General features: G+C 41.8%; 1 protein-coding gene across 6 annotated transcripts in view; it reads right to left on the bottom strand.

The window, feature by feature from the left end:
• COLEC11 (collectin subfamily member 11) overlaps nucleotides 1-23,836 on the bottom strand; it is a 47,177-nt gene that overhangs the window by 12,764 nt on the left and 10,577 nt on the right. For 3 of the 6 annotated variants that reach the window (XM_048296848.1, XM_048296845.1, XM_048296850.1), the window contains exons 2-3: nucleotides 7,546-7,701; nucleotides 1,736-1,807 (exon numbers count right to left, since the gene is read on the bottom strand). In XM_048296848.1, coding sequence (XP_048152805.1) covers nucleotides 1,736-1,807; nucleotides 7,546-7,675 — 202 coding nt within the window. In that variant the 5' untranslated portion in view covers nucleotides 7,676-7,701. The other 3 variants (XM_048296849.1, XM_048296847.1, XM_048296846.1) reach the window with 3 other exon arrangements.

Raw genomic sequence — 23,836 nt, forward strand, 5'->3', positions numbered from 1 at the left:
TGTTTAAAGCAGAGATTGGACTAGATGAGCTCTTTACAACCTTTTAACCTAAATTATTCTGTCATAATTCACTTCATGCTGCATAGCCTTGCAAGAGCTGAAATTTTAGTTTCCAATTTTTTTTTTCTAAGAGTCGTCCTTGAAAGTATATCTACATAAGGGAAATACACTGACTGACCACACACACCTCATGGAAGTTATAATTTTTTCAATGCATTGTAAGAGGAAGAGCTCTAGCTATGGATTTTGGTCCCAGGATAATCAGTATCACACTTCCATAACTGCCTAAAAGAACAACATAACAGATCATGCATCATCAGAAGGAAGTATAAATTATCTCTATAATTCCTTTGAAAGAAAGACTGTAAACTCAGTTCAGTAAAAACTAACTCCAACCTTCTCATGACAGGAATGTCAATCTTTAATTTCAATATTGAGATTAAAGGGTTTGACTACTCCTAATTTGAACTTTTCAGAACACACACCTCCTGGAAAACTTATGAAGGTCAGATTTCCTCCTTGCTTCAGGAGGAAAACAAATGTGGAAAGACAGAATTTTCTGCAAGACAGAAATGCTACATTTCTCTCAGCTGTATAATTGAACACTGCTGAGCACCATTCCTTCCAAGAGCTCAAAATATTTTTGAACTACAATGCAAACAAATTTATCACCATTTTCACATATCCAAAAAATGTGGGAACACTCATGTTCATCTCTGCCTATTATGGTTTACTGCCTTCCCTCAATGGTTTTAATTAAGATGTTGTGAGTGTTCAAATTCACAGAAAAAAAGAAACAGGAAAATCGAGGCTTGTGATTTTTTTTCCTTTGATCTAATATGAGGTTTTCATTTGCAGAAGGCAAATTATGAAGAAGACATTATGATGCTTTTCTTCACAGAGACCTTTCTGAAAAAGCAAGATTTTTTTTATTTCCAAAATATATCTTTTTGACCAGAAAGTAATACTTAGTCTACAATTGAGTGCATTAAGTTGTACTGGTTTTGGCTAGGGTAAAGTTAATAAAGTTAGTTTTTATCATTGTAGCTCGGGGGGTGCTATATTTGGGATTTGTGACCAAAGCAATGTTGATAACACAGAAATATATTCATTATTGCTGAACAGTGGTTGCACAGGATTAAGGCATTTTCTGCTCATCACCCCACCCCACCAACAAGAATGCTGGGAGTGCACAAGAAGCTGGGAGGGGACACAGCCAGGACAGCTGACCCCAACTGACCCAAGGGAAATTCCCTACCATATGGCATTGTGCTCAGTATGTAAAGCTGGGGGAAGAAGAAGGAACAGAGGGATGTTTGGAGTGATGGCATTTGTCTTCCCAAGTCACTGTTACATATGATGGGGCCCTGCTCTCCTGGGGATGGCTGAACACCTGCCTGTCCATGGGAAGCACTGAATTAATTCCTTGTTATGCTTTGCTTGTGTGCATATGGCCTTTGCTTTACCTATTAAACTGTTTTTATCTCAACCCACTGGTTTTCTCACTTTTACCCTTCTGATTCTCTCCCCCATCCAAACCAGAAGTGAGTGAGTGGCTACATGGGGCTGAGCTGCTAGCTGGGGTTAAACCACAACAATAGTAAACAGAAATGGCCATGGGTGATTTAGTCACCCAGCAAAGGGAGAGAGGACTCCCATCATCATCATCATCTCACAAGAAAAAGCAGGATTTTCTTAGGAATCACTTTCAAAACATCTTCTTTAACAAAGTTACCTTTTTCTCCTGGAGGCCCAACTCTTCCTGGACGACCTGGAGCACCTTTCTCCCCCTTTTCTCCAGCCTCCCCTGTTGATACAAAAAGTAAACAAAAAGAAGAATCATATTAAAACAGGACTGTTTTCTGTTAGCAGCAGTGACAAGAATGCCATTCTCTCTAAGGAAAAAAATAGAAGCAGATGTGATCTGATTTAACAGCTTTACTTGATGGACGGAAAACAGATTTTTCTTCAATCTATGTAGACAATACATTACTGAAGTCTTATACAACAGGTCTAGTTTTGTGGAGGTTACTTACATCATTGACCTCCAAAAAGCCAACAGTACAATTCACTTAAGCAGAAGCTTCAGAGGTAGATCTCAACTTTGCACATAAACTTCTGTGTTCACCAAACTCTTTCTGAGCCTCTGCTGAGGACATGCTTAAGTCTCAAGTGAAAATGGCTTAACTATGACCTCAAATTAAAAGAAAAAAGTGCCATTTTTGAGACCTATAAGAAGGTATTGCTACATCCATCATTAGAGGACCATTTTTAAGCATGAAAGAGCTAACTCTCTACTCCATATCCTCAGTTATATACTGTGCCTTTTAATCTCTGAAGTATGAACCACTATGCAGTGTGCTTACACGCACATAGTTTATTGTGAATCATTATATTCAGCATATTTAAACACCATTTTCTGTAAACATTTGCTTCCCTGGTGCCTTTCATTGAAAATTTGGGGATGCTTAGCTTGTTTTGCCGCCTACTACTGTATTACTACTGTAGTTTGCCATTGACAAAATTAAAATCTCTTTCACAAACAGAAGTTTCAGGAATGATTTATACAGCCGCCTTGACAACACAGGATTTATATGATGAAGGAGAAGAAAGTTCTATGCCTTCCACAGAAAATAAAATGCTGGTATGTAAAATCCAGAGTTAGCACAGCACACGTGTTATCCCAACACTGTATTTCTGTGGAGGAGAGTGAGCATTACCTGCTCTCCAGGAAGCTGACAGGAGCACCACATTAGGAAAGTCAATGGTTATCATGCGCCCCACAAGCCCAGCTCTCTGGCATAGCTGGCAGCTGTGGTTAAGAGAGGCGTCACAGAGATGACATGTAAAAACATTTCAAATATGCAGCCTCCAGCTCTCTTTCCATCTCTCTCGTTATTGTAGACCTAGGTGGCTGTGAGCTGAACTCAGCCCTTCATCTGTTATATTTTCATTCTTCAGGCTGCTCCAGACCATCTTCCCTGCCTTCAGACATGCAAAAATAGGCCATTCTCTGACCTTAATGAGGACAAACTTCACATAATCCCCAGTGAATAATATTGTTAGTATGAAACAGGCTATCATTTGGCACATTTGGGAACGTCACATTTTTATTATCAGGTAACCAATAGGCTTTGTATGATTGCCTTTCACCCCTCAGGGCTGGTTATGAGTTCTTTGCTTCCCAAAGATAAATCCTGACAATGACTTTTCCTTGCTCTCTGGAGGCTGAGAGCAGGCTATTACAGCCTATTGCTTTACCCGTTCTTCAGAGCGAGAGCTGTGCATTAGGGATCAATACAATAGATCACTCTTGCTTCAGGCCATTACACTTGCCTGCATTTATTCCTATAATACGATGACACCGCATTCCTTAGTGTGGGTGTTTTAAAAACTTTCTCTAGGAGGAGATTACTCCATTACAGGCCCAGCTACAGACTAGTCTACGTTTTTTTTCTTATCAGCTGTTTTAAGGAGCAAGACCTTGGCCAAAAGGGACTGATCAGTGCCCCAGCTCAGCTTTGCCTTGTGTAAATCCCTGTTTTTGCTGTTTGTACCCTGAGCATCATGCAAATTGAGGAAGTAAAGCCTGTGCAGGTGTCATGGGCAACAAAACAGTTCTCTGTCAAGAAATTTCAATCAATTTAATTTTTCACCGATTAACAATACTGTTTAACTTCTTGATTAATGAATTAGACACCCCTGTGCCTCCTTTCTGATCTCCAGCCCCTTGGTCTACAACCAAGTTCTTTCAGAGCAGGCGGTTGGGATCTGTGCATCATGGTCCCTATTCGACTGATCTGTTGTGGCCTCTTCCACCAGCCACAGTCCCTTAGCAGTTGTACCTCTTGCTCAGACTCCTCTCCACCCCTTCCTGGATATTTGCTCCGGCCCCACTGCAGGAATTAGTACATTCTTTGTCAGCACCATGCAGCATTGCCTATGCAGCAGAGACAGGGCCAGATGTGGTTCGTAGTTTCTTTCCCAAAAGAAATTTAGCCCTGCCATTAGCCTGAGCTGCAGTAGGATCATGGGTATCAGGCCCTGACACTACTACAAGTTCTTCCTACATCATCTCTGGAAGAGATGTTCCTTAATTCATGTGACATATCTTACAATTGCTGTTGATTTGCCTCCTTTTGGGAGTTCTTTGGGACAGGATTTGTCTATGCTTATGTTTGTGACTTCCTACCATAAACTGTACCATCTACAATATGCAATGAAAATAGCACACCAAATATTAACTACGTGAGCTATTAAGTATTCCTGGCTGGTGATAACTTCCTTCCATTACTCGTATTCCCTGTGTGAGTAGATGCATCAAGTGTGAGTGTAAAAAAAAATTGAGTTTTTTAATGTAGCATCAACTTTTTTATGTATTGAACATCATTGAGAGTATTAAAACAATTCCTGCTTTAGATTCTAGAAGGGTGACAAAACAAGATGGCAAACTGAGAATTTAAGCTTTGAAGGATTGTTCTACATTACTTTTTTCTCCACAATAGTAGTAACTTCAATTTCATGTGCCTATCAAAAGAAACTGGACTTTAGGAAGAATATGAGTGAGCTGTGTAGTGAGGCTTCATCATCCATTACTTTTTCACACACAGCACACTTTCCTTATTATTAATATTGCTGGCTTTCTAAAATGTAGTTCAGTCTGCTTTCTGCATTCTCAGACCCATGGTTTTGTCCTTACACTTTTCATCTTACTCCTTTATACACTTGAGTTAAAAAAATAACCAATCCACCAACCCCGCCCCCCAAAAAACCCCCACCAAAACAACTACCAAAAAAACCAAAACAAACAAACAAAAAAACAAGTAAAAAAAAAAATCCACAAAAAAACAAACCAAACAAAAACAACCCCCAAACATACAGACATAAAAATCCCCCACAAACCACCAAAACCACTCCCTAAGACCTAAACTGCTGGCTTTAATCTCATTTGTGCTTTTTCTATTCTTGGTGTCTTTACTGGCTTTCTTCTTCATCCATTTCCACCTCCATTCTTATTTCATGCCCCTTCTGATTTCCTCTTTTATTCTGTGGGGTCTTAATTGATTTTGTGTCATTTTATGTTTATTTAGTTTCCCATCTCTCCACTCAGTCTCATTCTTTGAGCTCTTCTTTTTTTGTTTTTTCCCTTTTATCTCTTTCTGTTCTTCTAAAATTCCTCCATTACCCTCCCCCACTTTTGGGTACTTTTCCCTGATGAAAATGACTTTGTCCTTCACCGCCCCATTTGGGCTTCACTTTTTGCACCCCCTCTTAAGTGTCTATCCTCTGCCATTCACATATCCCATTGTCTCCCTAGTTTCTTCCATTTCTTCCCTGTGCCTGTTTTTCCCAAATTCTGACAGAGCTATGCCCAGCAGCAGTGTGGGACTCTATTCCTCCACCACTGGCGATGTTGCTGGCAGCTCAGCAGAAGAGGAGATGGTGCAGATCTAACAGCTGCAGTGAGCAAATCCCTCTTTATGGGAGCTGAAGTTTGGCCAGTGTGCTCAGTTTAAAGGAAGCCTTGGCCAGCAAAAAGGGTTGGAGTTGTGCCAGTGGGGGATGGCAGTATCTCATCGCCACTTCTCTGAGCCAGTCCCCCTGACAGCGTAGTTGGAGCATTGAAAGCTTTTTTGGGATTTCATATTAACTACATCTGTATCAGGTCATTTTGCGCTTCACTGAATTTGTACAACAATCTCTCTAAATTTTTCAAGGCTTACATTTTATGAAACAGAGTGAAATCATTAACACACGGTGGTTTTCAGGCCTTTCTCTAGTTTCCAGGCTCAGAATTGTCTTCTGCCAAAGGGTCTTGCACAGTTTACACATTTTAAAAAACCTCTGCTGCATATAATAATAATAGTAATGATCCTTGCATTAAAATAGTAATCAGAGATGCTAATTTTGACTGATTACAAAAATAAGGAAACCAAAGCAAAGAAGTGACAAAACTTGTCCTGTCAACTTCTTTGATATGAAAAGTATTTTCAAAGCTTAGGGCTGTGGAGTCCGACCCTTTGACTAATCTTTCATGCAAATTTGGACAACATATATTTAACTTGATTGTGTTCTCCTCTGTAAGCCACATTAACAGCACTATCTTATGCCTTTTACACAGTAAATATATCAAACGAATTAAACAACTTTACTCAAGCCTTAGTCAAGCCTCAGAAGGCCTAGATAAAATGTTGTTCTTTCTAACTAGAACATCTGCAGAAGGTCTAAACATCATTAAGATCAAAAGCCACTTATTGAGGTAAATAGAAAAAACCAGCTTTTGGTTGACTTCAGGCATCCAAAGCTGCATCTATAAAAATAATAGACAAAACAATAATAAATATTAAAAAAACCCATATTCTTAAAGCCAGTTGGCCATGCACAACCCGTATCCCTGTAGCCCAGTTCTCTTGCCTCAAGCACAGGGCAGCCACACACAAATTGGGCAATGTCTGGAGAGGGCAGTTTGCACCACAGCCAAACCTGTGGCCACACTGGGCTCACCATTTAGCTGTGCAAACAACTGCAGAACAGAACTGAGCTTTACCCTTCCCAATCAGTTAACCAGAACAGACAGTGCCTGCAGTCCATAATATGGCCCTCAGGCAACTGGGGAAAGCCCAGGTTTGTAAAGATAAGATTAATGGCACCGATTCTGGTTAGGTGGGTTTTGTGACACTACAAGGTGTAATTATAAGAAAAATGGAATGGTTTGTTGTTTGTTTCTTAAACAATGGGGTTTTTTTTATTGTTGATGATAAACTGGTGGTTTTCATGGGGGTTTTTTTGGTCCTTTTGTTACCAAGTATTTCCCCATGTTCAAAAGTGTTATATTTCAACAGGAATGTCATAGCCTCCACAAGGGGAATTATTATTGACTAAACAGGGCTGGGATTTCAACAACCGTAATGGATGCTGTTGCTTTAAAATGCTAATTATTCCCAGTGGTTGATTTCTTATGCAAGGTATATTTTTTTTTGCTATGAAAAGATCAATAATTTATTACGCTGTCTTCTTTGGGCAATAGTTTGGGGGCATATTCTGTAAAAATGTTGCCTTTTTCCACAAAAACTATAGAAATGCCAAAAATCTAACCAATGTTTTCTTTCTTCTAAGAGGTATTTGAGCTTTTAAAAAATCAAAACAAGACAAGCAAAAGACAAGAAAACACAAAATAATTCCTATTATATTGCAAAATGGGAATTAAAACCTCTCCAGGTATAAAGTAGGGTCTGATTTTACAGTCTTTGGGTATGTGTACCACTGCTCAGTATAAACACAGAGAGAGCAACCAGGCAATGTATAAGAATAACAAGCACTACTGATCAGGATTAAATCTGGGAAACTGGCATGCATACTCTGAACCATTTAATTTCATCTTATTGACCTTAAAACTCCATTTTTAAGGAGGCTACAAACAGGGGCAAGTAAGAGGACAATTGAGAGGCACCTTCTTTGTCTCTGTTAGAAACTGCCAGTGATGCAAATGAGCCTGATAGAACAAAAAGATTAATATTTGAATAATGGAGTAGGCTTTCACATTACCTTTGAGGCCTGGAACAAGAATCTGAACAGAGCAGGACTCCTCTGCAATGTGTTGAGGATATCCAGATCTTAGCAGTGACAGGAAGGCAAGGCTAATTAGAGTCACCAAGAAAACCAGATCTCTCTTCATAATGAGCCCTTACAGGTCACTGACTCCTAAACAAAAGAATGAATAAACAGTTATAAGAATTCCAAAGGCTTTCATCAGTTTCTGAACACATGCAGCATCCCACCACAAACACAATATATATTTGTGTGCCATAACCCACACAGCATGAGAAGCACATGTGCAGCTCCTCCAAGCAGGTTGTGTGTTCCTCAGACACACATGAAACAGGCAGCAGCATATTTAGCAGGTTTTTTTGCTGTTAAACTGGATGAGATAAAGCTCAGGAGAAATTTAATTAAACAAGAAGGAGATTAGCAAAGCCAATAATAGGCAATTCTGTGTTCATGATTTCTCATTGGAGGCAGCAATCTGGAAAGGTGAAAGGAGAAAACACAACATGCAGGCTTAGAATCACAGAATTCCTTGGGCTGGAAAAAACCTCTAAGATCATCAACCAACCATTAACCCAGGACTACCAAGTCCACCACTAAGCCATGTCCCCAAGTGCCACATCTACATATCTTTGAAATATGTCCAGCGATGGTGACTCAACCACTTCCCTGGACAGTCCGTTCCAGTGCTTGACAACCCTTTCCATGAAGTAATTTTTCCTAATATTCAATCTAAACTCCCTCTGGCACAACTTGAGGCCATTTCCTCTTGTCCTATTTCTTGTAACCTGGGAAAAAAAGACCATCTCTACCCTGGCTACAACCCCCTTTCAAGTAATTGTAAAGAGTGATAAGGTCTCCCCTGTGCCTCCTTTTCTCCAGGCTAAACCCCAGTTCACTCAGCCACTCCTCACAGGACTTGTAGTCCAGACTCTTCACCAACTCTGTTGCCCTTCTCTGGACATGGTTCAGCACCACCATGTCCTTCTTGCAGAGAGGGGCCCAGAACTGGGCACAGTATTTGAGGTGTAACCTTACCAGTGCCGAGTACAGGGGGACAATCACTGCCCTGGTCCTGCTGGCCACACCATTGCTGATACAGGCCAGGATGCCATTGGCCTTCTTGGCCACCTGGCCTTGCACTGGAAGTTGTTAGTACTAATTTTCCACTTAGAAAGAGTGGATACTGCTCTAAAGAGACAATTCAGCAACAGATGAGACCAACTCAAAGGCTTGAAACTTCACTTCCCATCTACCTGAGCGCTTGGAATTGTGCCCAGGCAAATTGTCTGATACAATTGCCCTCATGTAAGTCGAGGGTGGAAGGCAGGTAATATTTCACTGTATCATTCAATAAAGTTGCATCACAGTCTTCAATAACTCCTGAAGAGAATCACCTTTGAAATATATCCTAGTCTAAGCCAACAAGTGAGATGGTTTGCCTGAAATGAGGCTGTGAAGAGATGTCTCAGAAAACAACTGAACAGAAATGGAGTTTGTGTGAAAGGACTGTCAAAATGCAGTATTTAGGGGGCCTGTAAAAATACTTTGACAAAAGTGTTATGTATGTATTTCTGATATGTTTTTCCAGTCCATCTTTAACCAGAGCTCTGTACTACACAAATAAGCTGAAAGTCATAACAGGTTTTTTATCATCTTTTATAGCCATCATAAAGACTTGTATTTTACATCTAGAGCAAGAAGATAGGGCTATATTAATTTCCACTCCCTGAATCCCTTCAAAAATAAGCCAAGTAGGATTAGCCACAGGTGTAGGACCAGTATGTGGGTCGGTATGCCTCAATATATTGGGGATCTAGGAGAGTGGAACTGTTATTTTTGGGATGGCCTGAAGGTGTTAACTGGCATAACAGATGTCTTAGCAGAAAGGCCAAGGAGATGATTTTGGAGTTGGGGGAATAAACTGTCCATCTGAATTACTGTCCAGTTTGTGCTTCCATTATCCCCTAGGAACCACAGCAAGAGAATCGGATGGGAGCAGATTTTGTCTCCTTCCTCATGTGTGGAGGGCATTGCATGAGTTACAGGCCAGGGTGCTCTGCCTCACAACCGCCTTGCCACACCATCTGTTGCTACATCCACACTGCAGGACAGGGGGACCCCACAATCCACCTCTGAGTTCTTACTGATCATCCACATATGGTGCAAAGACTTGTATATGCTATGAGGCCCTTTTGACTCAAATCTTTTCCCCAGGTTTCTTTCCAAAGGAGAGAGACCTGCAGCTGGAGGACCACGCCTTAAAAGGTTGTGTGTATGCTTAGATCTGGGAAGAGTTCTTGGGTCAAGAGATCTCAATACAGTCATAGTCTAATGGGCTACAGTGGGGCAGGAAACCCTAGGGAAAAGGTAATCCTAGGTAATGCTGTGTTATCCTCCCATGGGGCAAGGGAGGAACAGGGATTTGAGGATTTTCACAATCTGCCATGAATTCCTATAATGAGTCAGGCATAAACTTCTTCACAGACAAGCTTTGCCAACCAGAAAGAATACCTAGGAGAATGTGGAACTGCTGCTCAAATATTTAGGCCATGATAAGTTTTGTCACAATTGCAGCAATTATCACTCGAGGCTTCTCAAGGGTACAGGGCAAAATTGACTTTTGTCACCCAAGGATGAGGAACAAGAGCTAGAGAAGGTACATCTAAAGCCATGCATGGACCTATTAGAATGTGTCCAGAGGAGGGTCACAAAGATGATCAGAGGGCTGGACCGCCTCTCCTACAAAGACAGGCTGAGAGTTGTGGCTGTTCAGTATGGAGAAAAGAAGTCTTAGGGGAAACATCATTGGGGCCTTCCGATACTTAAAAAACAGAGGGAGAGCGACTTTTACACAGACAGACAGTGACAGGATAAGGAGAATGGCTTTAAACTGAAAGAGGAGATATTTAGATTAGACAGAACAGGTTGCCCAGAGAAGTTATGGATGACCCACCCCTGGAAGTGTTCAAAGCAGATTACACAGGACCCGTAGCAATCTGGTCTAGTAGAAGACACCCTGTCCAAGGCAGGGGGGTTGGAATTAGAAGATCTTTAAGGTCCCTTCCAACTCAAGCCTTTCTATGATTCTGTGATAAAGGTGGACATCAAGAACTGCAATAGCCAGAGAGGAAAAGGAGAAGTAATGGAAATTTGCCATGGAGAAGCAAAACCAGGCCAGCTCCCCAGGGCTCTGACAGACAAAACCAGCAGGAAAACATTTGCTGTGTTGCTGAACTCTGCTTTTATGAGCTACGGACTCCCTTGCGTATGCACAGGGCCAGCCACAAGTACTAGAAACCAGGTCAAGTCACCGGCCACTTTACAGCTCTTTTCTAAGGTTGTGCAAATTATTTGACCATAGTCTTGAGATAGTTTTGAAGTATCGATCTCTGTGAGAGCACTTTTCTCCAAAATATCCTCTTGTGCATACTAAAATGACTTCAAAAACATTAAGTTTGAATCTGGCTACGTCTCCCCAGAAGGAGATTCCTAACCCCAGGGTACAAGGCTCCTGTCCAGTGGACAGTCCTGCCTCTTTTTCCTGTCTCTGATTCACAACACTCAGCAAGCAAGAGGCAGCAACAAAAACTAGCCAATAAGAAAGGTTGAGTAAAAGGGTGTTTTCCCCGATCTTCCAAGGTTTCTAAGGCCAGTCTTGGCATTCAAATAGTCAATGCTAGTTGACTGCAAAATGAAGGGGTCCCTGGCAGGAACTTGATTTGCAATGCCAAATGAGGGACCGGCGCTCCCTTATGGAGGAAAGCAGTAGGGATTGCCTCAGCCAGCCAGGAGGACTGTCAGATAGTTCATGCCTCAAACATTGATATAAAGTTTTTGCTCATTATAAAGAAGCTACAACCAAAGAAGCCTCCTCGAAGACTGGGACTTTGAACTGCTGATTAGATAAAGGGAAACCCATTGTTCAATCATCCCTGGCTGAGTTTGGGGTGGGGGAGAGCACAGCTCACAGAAGCCAGGTTTACACAGACTCCCCCCAACTGAGGGGGGAGGAGGAGGTTTTGGGTGCATGGTGCAACCTCTGGTGAGAGGCACTGAACACCCATCCTCTGATTACACAAACCGGCCCAGCTGTGGAACCCCCAACCCCACAGGCCACATCCACAGGATTTCCACGTGAGAGGCTCAGCCCCACAGGACTGCACGTGATGGAACAGACCCAGAGTCTGCTGTGAGAGACTGACCCCTACCCCAGGGGGACATGGCCAGACATTGCTACCTGGCTCGAGGCTATATAAACCCATCAGATTCTGTGCTTTTTGGGGGGGACCTGCCCCACCAAGAAGACCAGCTGGAGAGGATCAACAGAGCATTGCTGGAATCCACGGAGTGGTGGTATTTTCCTTATTCTGTCCCTGTCACCCTTTCTGTCCCCCACAACTATTTTCTACTTCTTTCCTTTTTTCCTCTCTCCCTCTCATCAAATAAAACCCTTACTATTGTCACTGGCATATGGTCTCGTTTGCACCCTAATTTGGGCAGAGGCATTTCTAAGAACCTTAATAACAGGATCCCAGCAAGGACATGCCTGGAAATCTCTTTCAGACATCCTCAGCAGCAGCCATCCTTGAGAGACAGGGTTTGCAGGCTGAGCAAAAGAGGATGTGGGTCCTACCTGCCTTTGCTTGCAGGACCTACCCTACAGCCCAGGAGAACACCTGGTCACCAGTCTGCAGGATATCACACCTTTTTTTTGCAGTGGGAACACTTCAGGATTCAGAAGATCAGAAAAAGAGGCTTTCAAGCCAAGTGGTTCAGATACACAGCTGAAAGCCTGGAAATTAGGCAGTTTTCAGCATGAGCACCTGGCAGACTGGTGATAAGAATTCTTGACGGGCAAATTGGAGAGCAGAATGAAATGGCTTGAGATGGAAGAAGAAATGGAAATTAGGAGGGTGCTCCAGTCTCTGCATTAATGAATAAAAGGCAGCATCATCTCCTCTGTCTGCATTTTATGAGGATTCAGATGTATCCAGACTCCAACTGAAAGATCAAAGACTCCAGGTATGTTAAATATTAATCGGCCTTTGCAAACTCCTACACAGCTCAGAGATGAGACAGACATTGAGCAGCAGAGAACTGTCAAGGCTGCTTCTTGGCTCTGCTCAGCAGCCACATATGAAGGATTTTCTGGGGAAAACAAAATCTCCAACAAAGCTTCAGCACATTGCCTGCTGTTGGGCTTACGTCTCAGAGACAGAGGGGATACAACCCCACCCTACTGCACGTTAGCTCAACTCACAGAGAAAATGGACTTGAAAAAGAAGCTTCTTTAATGTCATTCAGGTAACAATACCAGATCCATAAGAATACTCAGGGAAATTACCTTGGTCTGAGAAGAGCCACTAACAGAAGGAACCTCTGAAGAGGTTGCAGATTAAATACTCTATATAATCTGTGTCTGCAGTAAAGGGATACATTAGTAGTAGAAATCAAGCCACAAGCACTTTGGATATCACTTTCTCCATCTTTCCCTGCTTTTAAAAGAAACCTTTTCTGCATCTAAAATTGCTTTCTATGATTTAAAAAAGAATTTGATCTCCAGGTATGTGCTACAGCAGTACCTTTCACTTTAAAACCCTAGAAAACTTCTTGTCTTTCTGACCTACTTTCAAGCCCTTTCAGACCTAGATGCATAACGTCATTTAAGAAAACTAAATCCCACTGAAATTGGTCCGCAGATAAAGGTGCCAGCCTGTTTTTTCAAACACTACTTTGGCCCTGGTATTTGGAGTATCTTCAGCACTGGTGAAACCAATACCAAAGAGAAACCTAGAGATGTCCAGCACTTGTAAAAGTATGAATATCTTCTCACTGTCTGTGCAGGCGTAAAAAGTGAAATTTGTGGCCATTAACAGTGGTCATTAAATCAGTGAAAGCTGAAAGTATTGGAAAAAATGAGGAGAAGGAAAAGGCAGCACTTACTTAAAAAATAAAAATTAAGTGTAACATTTCTATTTCCATTAAAAATGAAAACATATCAATGCAACCAGCACAATAACTTCAAAACAACTTTTGAGACCTCTCAGCTTTAGGAAATCTGCCTCAGTTGCCAAGAGAGAAGAGGTTTCTCAAGCCAAGCTTCCTATGACGAGTCCTTCAGAGATCACTGGAGAATCCCAAAACGCCCCACAGGCTCGCTCAAAACCACTGCAGGATCAGCCAGGCCAGTTGGCACTCATTGAGTTCCCACACTTCCCCCAGCTCTGGATGGAAAGCTTGGAGATCACTTGAGGCAGCTAATGCCTTGTGCGTGAAGTCCCTCTATCTGCCAGTGGCTGTTCCACAAGTGCCAGTGGCTAATTCCATGCTGTTATTTTGGACCTGGAAGAAACAACACAGATGATCTGCCAAGCTGAAACCAAATGGATGAAAAACGCAGAAGACAAATGATACTCACTGGCATTGATGCTCAGGCAGCCAACAGCTACAGAGTAACTGTAATCCTCTGTATAATCCTGTAGGGCTCACCTTTGAGCTATTTTTATTTCACTGAGTAGTTTTCACGCTTACTACAATTTTTTTTTCTGTTATTTTTTTAAACTGTACTTCATTCTCAGGTATCTGAGCTGAATTATCTATATTCTGAACTGAGTAAGCTTCTGGTACAGACACACAAATCTGCAGAGCCACAGCCACATTTGGTGAGTGACTTTCCCAAGCCAGTTTGAGTCAGCACTACAGACACAGAAATAACTTTCAACAGTTTTCACTCCCCTTTCTTTTCAAGTCCTCATCATCCACATCTCAACATCTCCCTGGCACAACTCTCCAGCAGCTCATGTATCCTCAAGCACCCTGCAGGGCCAAAGCCAAATTCTAGGAGATGCAACACATGCCCACAAAATTGTGCGCACAAAACAGCAGGCTGTGACACAGACCTCATGCTATTTCAAATATTTTGAATAGATAAAAGACCAAAAAAAATTAAATTAAGTCCCAGAGTTACCACCAGTGCCCAGCACAGACCAGGGATAGGTTTTTGGGGGAAGCAGGGAGAGGCAGAAGGGACAAGCCTTCAGCACTGTTGACACAAGCTGCTTTTCATCCCTTGGCCCAAGGGATGTGGATTATTCCCTAGGGAAGATGCCTTTCATATTGGAGATGAAACCTGTGTCACTGACCTCATCTTTCTCCATTACAGCCTTACTAATCTTCCTAACCTACAGATGTTTTGTGTAGCTATGCTTTTACTTTATCTAAGCATTTTCTCATTTGTCCTCTCAGCTCCCTTGCACATTACCTTGGGTAATCAAACATTTGCCATTTAGCTAGACTATAAAAATCAGAATCAATTACAAAGCTGCTTAAACATTGGGTGATCATTATCATAACATTGTAATGCTCTCAAGTTAAATTCTATGTGTTGATTTAAAGGTTAAAGCAATGGACTTGAAAAACTGAAAAAAATCCCTCAATATTAATACTGTAGAATTGCAAAAATGAGGACCATAACTGCTGTGGTTACCAAGTCTCTGTGAAATCTATGGAGCATGGAGTAGCATAAAGCAGAGACATAATACATTTCAGCTCCTGATGATGCTGAAAAACAGTGAGGTTTGCTGTAGAGGACAAAAGAGTGAGTCTAAGCTGATGGGAAGCTAGCATTACCTAAAACCCAAACTGATAGGAAGTCCTTGGTTACTCCACAAAGTACACTTAATTATGGCATCAACAGAGCCATTTCCTCAGCCAATGTTTGTGAGGTGTAAGGTACTATTAGTTCATCAACATAGATGCCTTTGTCAGATGTAGGTGTAGTAGTCCCACTTTTCATCAAGAAGAATGTTTTTAAAAATTGGAACAAATTTCTTCCTGTTGTTGTTCTGCTGAAGTCAATGAGTTCATGTTAGAATTAACTTACTGTCACCTGTGCTGAAAATATAAAAACAAGGCTTCAGCAAGAGTGAGATGAAAGTAGTGCCAGAAAGAGACAAGTTTGTTTTTGAAACTTTTAACTAGAGGGAGATGGAAGTGCCAAATCTTTCACAATAGTTCTCCATGGATTTTTAGACAGTAGAAAATAACATTCAAGTAGATTTTTATCTTTATGTAAATTGGTGGTCAGAGGCAACTAGAAATACTAAACAGAATTTCTCGTCCTATGTTTTGATCAAAGTCCCTACTAGATTACAAGATCTCTTCTGCTTTCAGCTATATTTTACAAAAATAGTTTGTGATTTTGGGTGCCATCATTGTTATGACAATGACCATATGTCATATGTTAATGATCATATGTCATATGTCAATGATCTGACATTATATGTCAGACCAAATTTTCAGTGTTCTTAACCACCACCAAAAAAAAAAAAAAAAAAAAAAGAAAGTGTACAGGATTCCAATGTAGGTATCAGTTCTTTTAAAACCTGTGTCTAAAATGTCACAGTTCATTCCCACTCCTATAAAGCATTCACATGAGAGCCTCATGCTATCCCCACACAGCCATCTGTAGGAAATAAAAAACCAAGGATACCAAATAAAAAAGCAAGAATCAGTGAATGATGTGCAGAATGCTGCAGGGAACACTTCTTTACATGAATAAATACATAATATGAACATATGCATTTGTAATTTTATTTATGAACCTTTAAGGCATTGCTTTCAGCCCTTCCCATCCACAGAGGCTTAGGACTAGCTGCAGAAGCTGGGATATCTGTGCAATATTATGCCCACTCAACCAACTTACACTTTGCAACATGTTCTCTCACTCTTCAGGTGTTCGGAAGTTTTCCTAGATGGGCCTGGCAGTTGTCTTCTTGAGGGCACTGGACAGGCTCAAAAGGCAAACCACCCTGGGAGGGGGCTGTCCCAGTCCTGGGGCTACAATCTTAGAGGGGTAGAGAAGAGGCAGAAAAGTCTATCAAGGCCCCATCCAATCATCCCAGCCATGCCAGCAGTGGCACCTGCCTCTTGCACAACAGAAATGCCACTCAAGTATTGATCCAAAACGTGTGAAGTAACAACTATGGAACATCCTTAACTTAAAAGGATTGAAACCCACAGCTCCAGCTCCCCAAGAGAGTGTTTGTTCACATTGGATGGACACAACAGGTGAAATTAGACTACACTCAGGCATGCCACATTAAAGGATTAAAGGAAACAGAGAAGAAGCCTGATGATGAAGCCAGCTCAAGCCTAGTGGTAGGACACTAGACTAAAACTGGGTAAAAGTGTTCTCCCTTCCCTGCTTTCCATTTTTATGTCCCACAATTGAGTCATGTATAAACACAGGGACAGGTCAGGAATATCCAGACAGAAGACAAAAATCTAAGCAAGCAGTTTATGAGGTTAGAAGAAGAAGAAAGACAAGAGACAGGGTGTAGGATGCAGACTACTAGCGGACACAACACGAAAGTGAAAAACCAGAGGTCTGACTAGGGGACAGTAGCAGAGAAAGGACAGAGGAGCAATGGCACCATCCCAGAGGGCAAGTGGACAGGAAAAAGGTTTGCTTTTGGTTGCCACAGTATCCTTCTCCTCACTGAGGAGAAAAAACAAGAAAGAGCACAAACAGCTTTTGACCCCATTTTCTCACACATTAGATAAGTGACAGCTACATTTTAAGGAGGTTCTAAGAAAAAAAGGGAAGCCACTTGACAGATGCCCAGTTCTTCCCAATGCTGCAAATATGACACCTCAAAAAGTGAACCAAAAGACAGAGCACAGCTGCCATTAGTAGATGCCTATTTATCAGGACAACTCTGATTAGATCCAGACCTCAAGCTAGCAGAGGTTAGTCTTAAACAGACCCTTGAGTGGGATTTAACTGTTCTGGCTTAGGTGGTCAGTCTGAGAAAATCACCCTGAGCACCCTGTATAACCAAGTTAGAGAAAGGCACCTTGGCACAGGGATTTATTTCATCCCAATACAGAACAGAACAGGTAATTGACTCTGGAGGTACCTATTCATTGCCCAGTATCACTAGTTCAGCCTTGCAGGTATGTGAAGTTAGGTGAGGGGTGTCTACCATCACTAATTAGTTAAGTCAATCTACAGGAGGGCTAACAGCAGCCTGGCTTCCTGCTGCAGTCACACACTAGCCTCCCCTTCTCTGTACTGTCACCAATGTCCAGCTGATCCCAGCTAGCACAGGCCAGCAGTAAGCTACTCCTCTACTTGTAATGTTATTTTTCAGTTGATTTAGTTCCTTGGTTCCTGGCGAGGCTAAAATGGCCATAATTCCTGTGAAAAATTATGCCAGCCAAGGAAAGAAATGCCCTTGGCAGCAGCTGAGATGGCCTTCAGTGTGTTACAAAACTGTGTCCTTGCATGCCAGCAGCATACAAAAAACAGGAAGATGCATAAATGAAAGAATTCAAGGGACTAAATTCACCAGGGAAAAAAACCAAACCAAACCAAACCCAAACAAACAAAAAAACTCCAAACAAAAACCAACCACCCCCCCAAAAAAACCAAACAAAAAAAACCCAAAGAAAAACAAAAACAAAAGAAACAAAAACCAAATCAATCAAACAAACAAAAAACCCAAAAAACAACCCAGCACATAATTGGAGTGGGAACATTTTAAAAGACAAAAATATATGGCAAAATACCAGGCTGCCATGGAAAATAATAACCAGCAAAAGATACAGAGCATAGGAAATATAATGACATCAGGCACTTTGCAAGAACATGCAAGCCACCAAGAGTTATGGAAAGGATCCAAGAGTGTTATCCTCAAATGACAAGGACCTATTTCTTGGACTGATATCCTCAATACTGCAAAACACTGTGGTACATAAGCATGCATGATCAAAATCTTGCATTTGAACTGGGGCAGTATCAATGCTATTTCAATAAAAGATTATTTTTACTTTCAGGCTGAGAGACCAACTAACACTCTACATGAGATCCTACATGATTCTACATGTGATCCTACATCAGTGGACAAAGGAAGGGCTACAGACATCATTTATCTGGTCTTCTGTAAATCCTTTGACATGGTGCCCCACAACATCCTTTTCTCTAAATTGGAGAGAGATGGATTTGATGGGTGAAGTGTTAGATGGACAAGAAAGTGGTTGGACAATCACATCTTGAGGGTGGTGGTCAATAGCTCAGTGTCCTGATGGACATCAGTGACAAGTGGTGTCCCTCAGGAGTCCATATTGGAATGAGTGTAATTAATATAATCATTAATGATATAGACAAAGGGATCAGGTGCACCCTCAGCAAATTTGCAGATGACACCAAGCTGAGTGGTACAGTGACAGACCTGAAGGACAGGATGCCATCCAGAGGGACCTGGACAAGCTTGAGAAGTGGCTCATGGGAATCTCGTGAGGTTTAACACGATCAAGTGCTGGTGCTGCACCTGGGTCAGGGCAACCCCCAGTATCAATCCAGGCTGGGGGTGAACAGATCCAGAGCAGCCCTGCTGAGAAGGACTTGGGGGTGCTGGTGGGTGAGAAGCTGGACATGACCCAGCCGTGTGCCCTTGCAGCCTGGAGAGCCAAACATGCCCTGGGCTGCATCAAAGGCAGTGTGAGGAGCAGGTGAGGGAGGGGATTCTGCCCCTCTGCTCTGCTCTGGTGAGACCCCCCTGCAGTGCTGCATCCAGCTCTGGGGTTCCCAGCGCAGGAAGGACAGGGACCTGTTAGAGCCAGTCCAGAGGAGGCCACCAAGATGATCAGAGGGATGGAGCACCTCCCTCACAAGGAAAGGCTGAGATGATTGGGATTCCTGGAGAAGAGAAGGCTTCGGAGTCACCTAATTTCAGCCTTCCAGTACCTGAAGGGAACCTAAAAGAAAGATGTAGAAAGATTTTCTACAAGGGCATATAGTGACAGGACTATAGTGAATGGGTTCAAACTGAGAGTAGGTTTAGATTAGATACTGGGAAGAAATTCTTTACTGTGAGGATGGTGAGGCACTGGAACAAGGCTACCCAGAGAAATTGTGGATTGCCCCATCCCTGGAAGTGTCCACGGCCAGGTTGGATGAGGCTTTGAGCAACCTGGTCTAGTGGAAGATGTCCCTACCCATAGCAGGGGGGTTGGAACTAAATGATTGTAAAGATCCCTTCCAATCCAGACCATTCTGTGATTTTATATCTTCACTGAGAAGTGACAGGTGATCTTGATACCAACAGTACTACCCAATGTCCTTTTTTTCTTAGAGCCCTGATGCACCCTTCCAAATGCAGATAAGAGAAAGAAGGCAAAAGAAAGGGGAACTTATCAAAACAGCTGCCCACGTTAATAGAAAATATATGGTTGGTACATAGAAATGGTGTAGAAGCAAAGTGCAGTGGGATAATAAACAGATTTCTATGCGTCTGATGTGACTTAGTTGAAGCACACACACAGACACTCAATTCCTGCAGGTAACTAGACATTAACAAAGTTCTCAGAAGTCAAAGTATTCTTACACTAGTATGCTCCAGCAGACTTTCACTAATCAGTCTATATCACTGGCAATAGTCATGATCCAACCTGAAAGCTATGCCAAAAGGAACCCAGCTGAAAATATCTTTCAGTGGCAAAACCTCCCAGAGCACCTCTTACACATACCACAGCATATGCACTCAAAATCCTTTACCATGTACAATGCACTGGGTGACAAATATATTTAAAATTTGAGAAGGAGTACAAGGGATTTCATGCAGTTTGAGATGCTTTTGACAATCTCATTTTGAAAAAGAAATATCAATTCAGAAAGAAACAGATAGGATGTGTAGAACACAATTTGCAACCAAGGGTGTTTATCTCAATTAATATAAACTGAAAGTGTTACTTCCCTTAACTGTATACCGTGATGCTTCTGCTACCAAAAGATTCTCAAGGATGACAACCCCCTTTGAAATTTTTTCATTAAAGTCCTTCCATCTAACCAACTGCCCTGAGAGATTTCTGTACTTTAATGATGTGCATTTCTAGAGAGTAATATAACAAGCTCTGTTAAGTAAGCAATAACTACTGGCATTTCCACCTGCTTTGGTACTCAGCAAATTCTCTAATAATAGCAGCAAATGTACCTTTCACACAGCTAGAACATGACCAGAGGGCAGCTATGCACCAATTAAGAAGCTGCAGAACAGCTAAGCAGTGATCACTTGAACCTCTACATTTGCCTGCTCAGAATTTATAGGGCACTTACAGGAGCAAAAACTAATGCTACGGTCCTGATTGTGCAGTTACCAGTAAAATAAAAGGCTTCAGTGGTGTTAAAGAGTACACTGACCTGAAATCCCAGTATCTGCCAATTGACTTAAGAAAAGGAACAATGAACAACAAAACCAAGACTTGCTGTGGTTACTCAGTGCTGCCAAAAAATACAGAGGCATCAGTTCTATACATATCAGAAAGTCCTTGTACTCAACACCGTAATTGCAACGTTTAATGTCATCTTCCCTAAAATCAAGGAACAGGGGGAATGTAACCACTTTTACATTAAGTGTAAATAGGCAAATGCACGTTTAAACACAGAGTTGCTTAGGAGACAGTCTGTCAGATGGGGTGGGTTGGCCTTGGCTGGATGTCAACTGCCCACTAAGCCACTCTATGGGTTTTATATACCAGTCATAAAAAGTAGAGAACGACAATAGAGACTTTTTGATGCTCCACAATTACATAAAAGGCAGTTCTGACATATCATATCAAATCAAATCATAGATCATATCATGGCCTGGGTTGTAAGGGACATTAATGATCATCTGGTTACACCCCCTTGGCCGTGGGCAGGGACCTTCCACTAGACCAGGTTGCTCAGAGCTCCAACCTGGCCTTGAACACTTCCAGGGATGGGGCATCCACATCTTCTCTGGGCAGCCTGTTCCAGTGCCTCACAGTAAAGAATATTTTTCTAATATCTAATTTAAACCTGCTTTCTTTCAGTTTGAAACCCTTTCCCCCTGTCCTGTCACTACACACCCTTGTAAAAAGTCCCTCTCCACCTTTCCTGTAAGTTCCCTTCAGGTCCTGGAAGGCTGCAACTAGGTCACCCCAAAGCCTTCTCCTCTGCCTAAACAAACCCAATTCATGAAGATATTAAAAAGCAAGGGAAGATAATCTCCAATAAAGAGTTTTTTCAGCTGCAGCTTATAGCATGGCTCTCATTACATCATCTCACTTCATCTCTACATTAGCTTCAAACTGCAAGTTAATTGCACAGCTAGAGAGAAACACTGCAAATGCATCTATAGGTGCTGCTGACACCAGCAGCACCCTGGAGTCTCCTCAGCATGCACCATCAGTCCTTCTCTTGCTCTGCCACATGTTCTCAGTACCTGTTTCCTTAACATTTCTTGAGCACAACTCCAGTGAGCCATCAGAGACCTGTTTTCTCATTAACACCATTCTGACAAGAAAACTCATTGACACACATTTTTCTTTTCCTATGTAATAAGACTTTTTTTTCTGTTTCCTCTGCTAGGGCTTCATTACATTCTTGTTTGGTGTTTTTAACTTGATTGGCTATTATTACTGTGCCATCTAACAATGCTGGTTCTTTCATATCAATTTTTTAAAGTTCTTTGTTTTAATTCCCAAAAATTAGGTCTCTTGCAAACTTTTCTCTGAGGAAAATAAAAAATTCTACATATAAGTAGAATTAAAATTATACAATCACTTATATAATTTTGACCTTCCAAAGAGCAGACTGACCCTGGCATTCAGACCAGATGGAGATCAAATCAACATGTCATCCATGGGCTCTTGGAGACCCATAGACTATTTCTAAAGAGTCCACTAAAGATGAATAAATGCATAACTATTGTCAGCAAGTTTCAGTATCTGTTAAAATCATCAGCACTATCAGAGGAGATTTTGGGGTGATCCACAACTAAGCCTGAAAATCACTCAAATTGAACTGAAAATCTTAGAGTGCTGTCTGTAAGATTTGTTGTTGTTGTTGTTATTTATGCTTATTCCACAATTAGCAAACAGGACAAAAAGAAAATAATCACAGAGAGAGCCGTGCTTGAGACCAGACAAAGACAGGCACCAGGAACTTAAGTACATCTATGGATACATCTTCATTCTTCAAGGTCCCTATTCAAAAAACAGCCAAAGCTGAAGCAGTTTCTCTTTCCACTCTCCATCCTTTGCCCCCATTCTTCACCCCTAAACCTCCAAGTGAGAGCTGCTTAAGTTCAACACTGGCAACACTACCTCTGAATCTCTGTGACCTCATCCCAGGTTCAAACAAAGCATCCAAAACCATCTCCTAACAATTCAGTCACCTTAAGAGGTTGGAGGTTCCTGTGGTTTTACTGGAAAACTTGAGTGCCTAAGCTTTTCTTACTGCACAGACCAGAGACAGTCAACATCTTGCCAGAGGAGAATAACAAGACACTCTTCTCCCACCTAGCCCATTTCCATCAAGGAAACACATCCAAAATCATTCAGTCTCCTCCAAGCACACCAAATTACTATATTGGTTAGTTACAAGGGCACCTTCCAGCAAATGGGAGGTGGAGGTTGGGAGCAGTGCAATGAGGTGCATTTAGACCTCCTACTTCCCAGATAAGTGGTCCCAGACAGCAGGTTATCATGTGGCAGCTGAGTAGCAGCAATCTATTTTTCAAAGAGAACTTTTAGAGAGAACTTTTTAGAGAGAACTTTCAAAGTAGAAAACACTTTTCTCGGAGCCATTTTTCAAAATCTCCATGCTTGAAGGACAACTCAGCACACACATTCAAGGTAAGCTTCCATCTTTCAGAACTCTAGTTCCTGCAGGCACTTGGCACTAAAGATGGTGCATTGATCCACTTCCACATGCAGCAGAGAGAACTGTGGAGCATCTCTCACAAGCAATTTTCAGATGGCTGCTGTAGCCATCACACACTTGTCTGACTGTGGTGAGTCACTTTCTTCAGCACTCAGCTCTTCACTCGCTCCATGTTGCACATCAACATTGCCTGTTCTTGGTCTGGAGTCTGGTATCCAACTTGTAGCACTGTGAATCTACTTATTCATGTCTATGTTTTGTTCATGTGCTGTTGGACTAGATCTTTAAAAGTCCCTTCCAAACCAAACCATTCTATGATTCAGTGCAGAAAGAAACCAGTGTAAATCCTAAAACTCCTCACCATTTGTCTTACTGCTCTGTCCTGGTCTCCAGGACACCCTACGGACCTCCTAACCAGTCTTCTGATAAAGTTTTGAGGAAGCAGTGTCCAAATAGTCTCAGAAACTAAGTATCCTTGGATCCTAAGGAAAAATTAAGAGAGTGGTGCACTGCTGAAGAGCTCAAGCAGACCAACTTCTGCTCTTCTCTTGCCTACAGACATCTTATAAAACTATAGGCAAATGACGCAGGGGTAGATTT

The sequence above is a fragment of the Corvus hawaiiensis genome, chromosome 3, assembly GCF_020740725.1.
Source record: "Corvus hawaiiensis isolate bCorHaw1 chromosome 3, bCorHaw1.pri.cur, whole genome shotgun sequence".
NCBI lineage: Eukaryota > Metazoa > Chordata > Aves > Passeriformes > Corvidae > Corvus > Corvus hawaiiensis.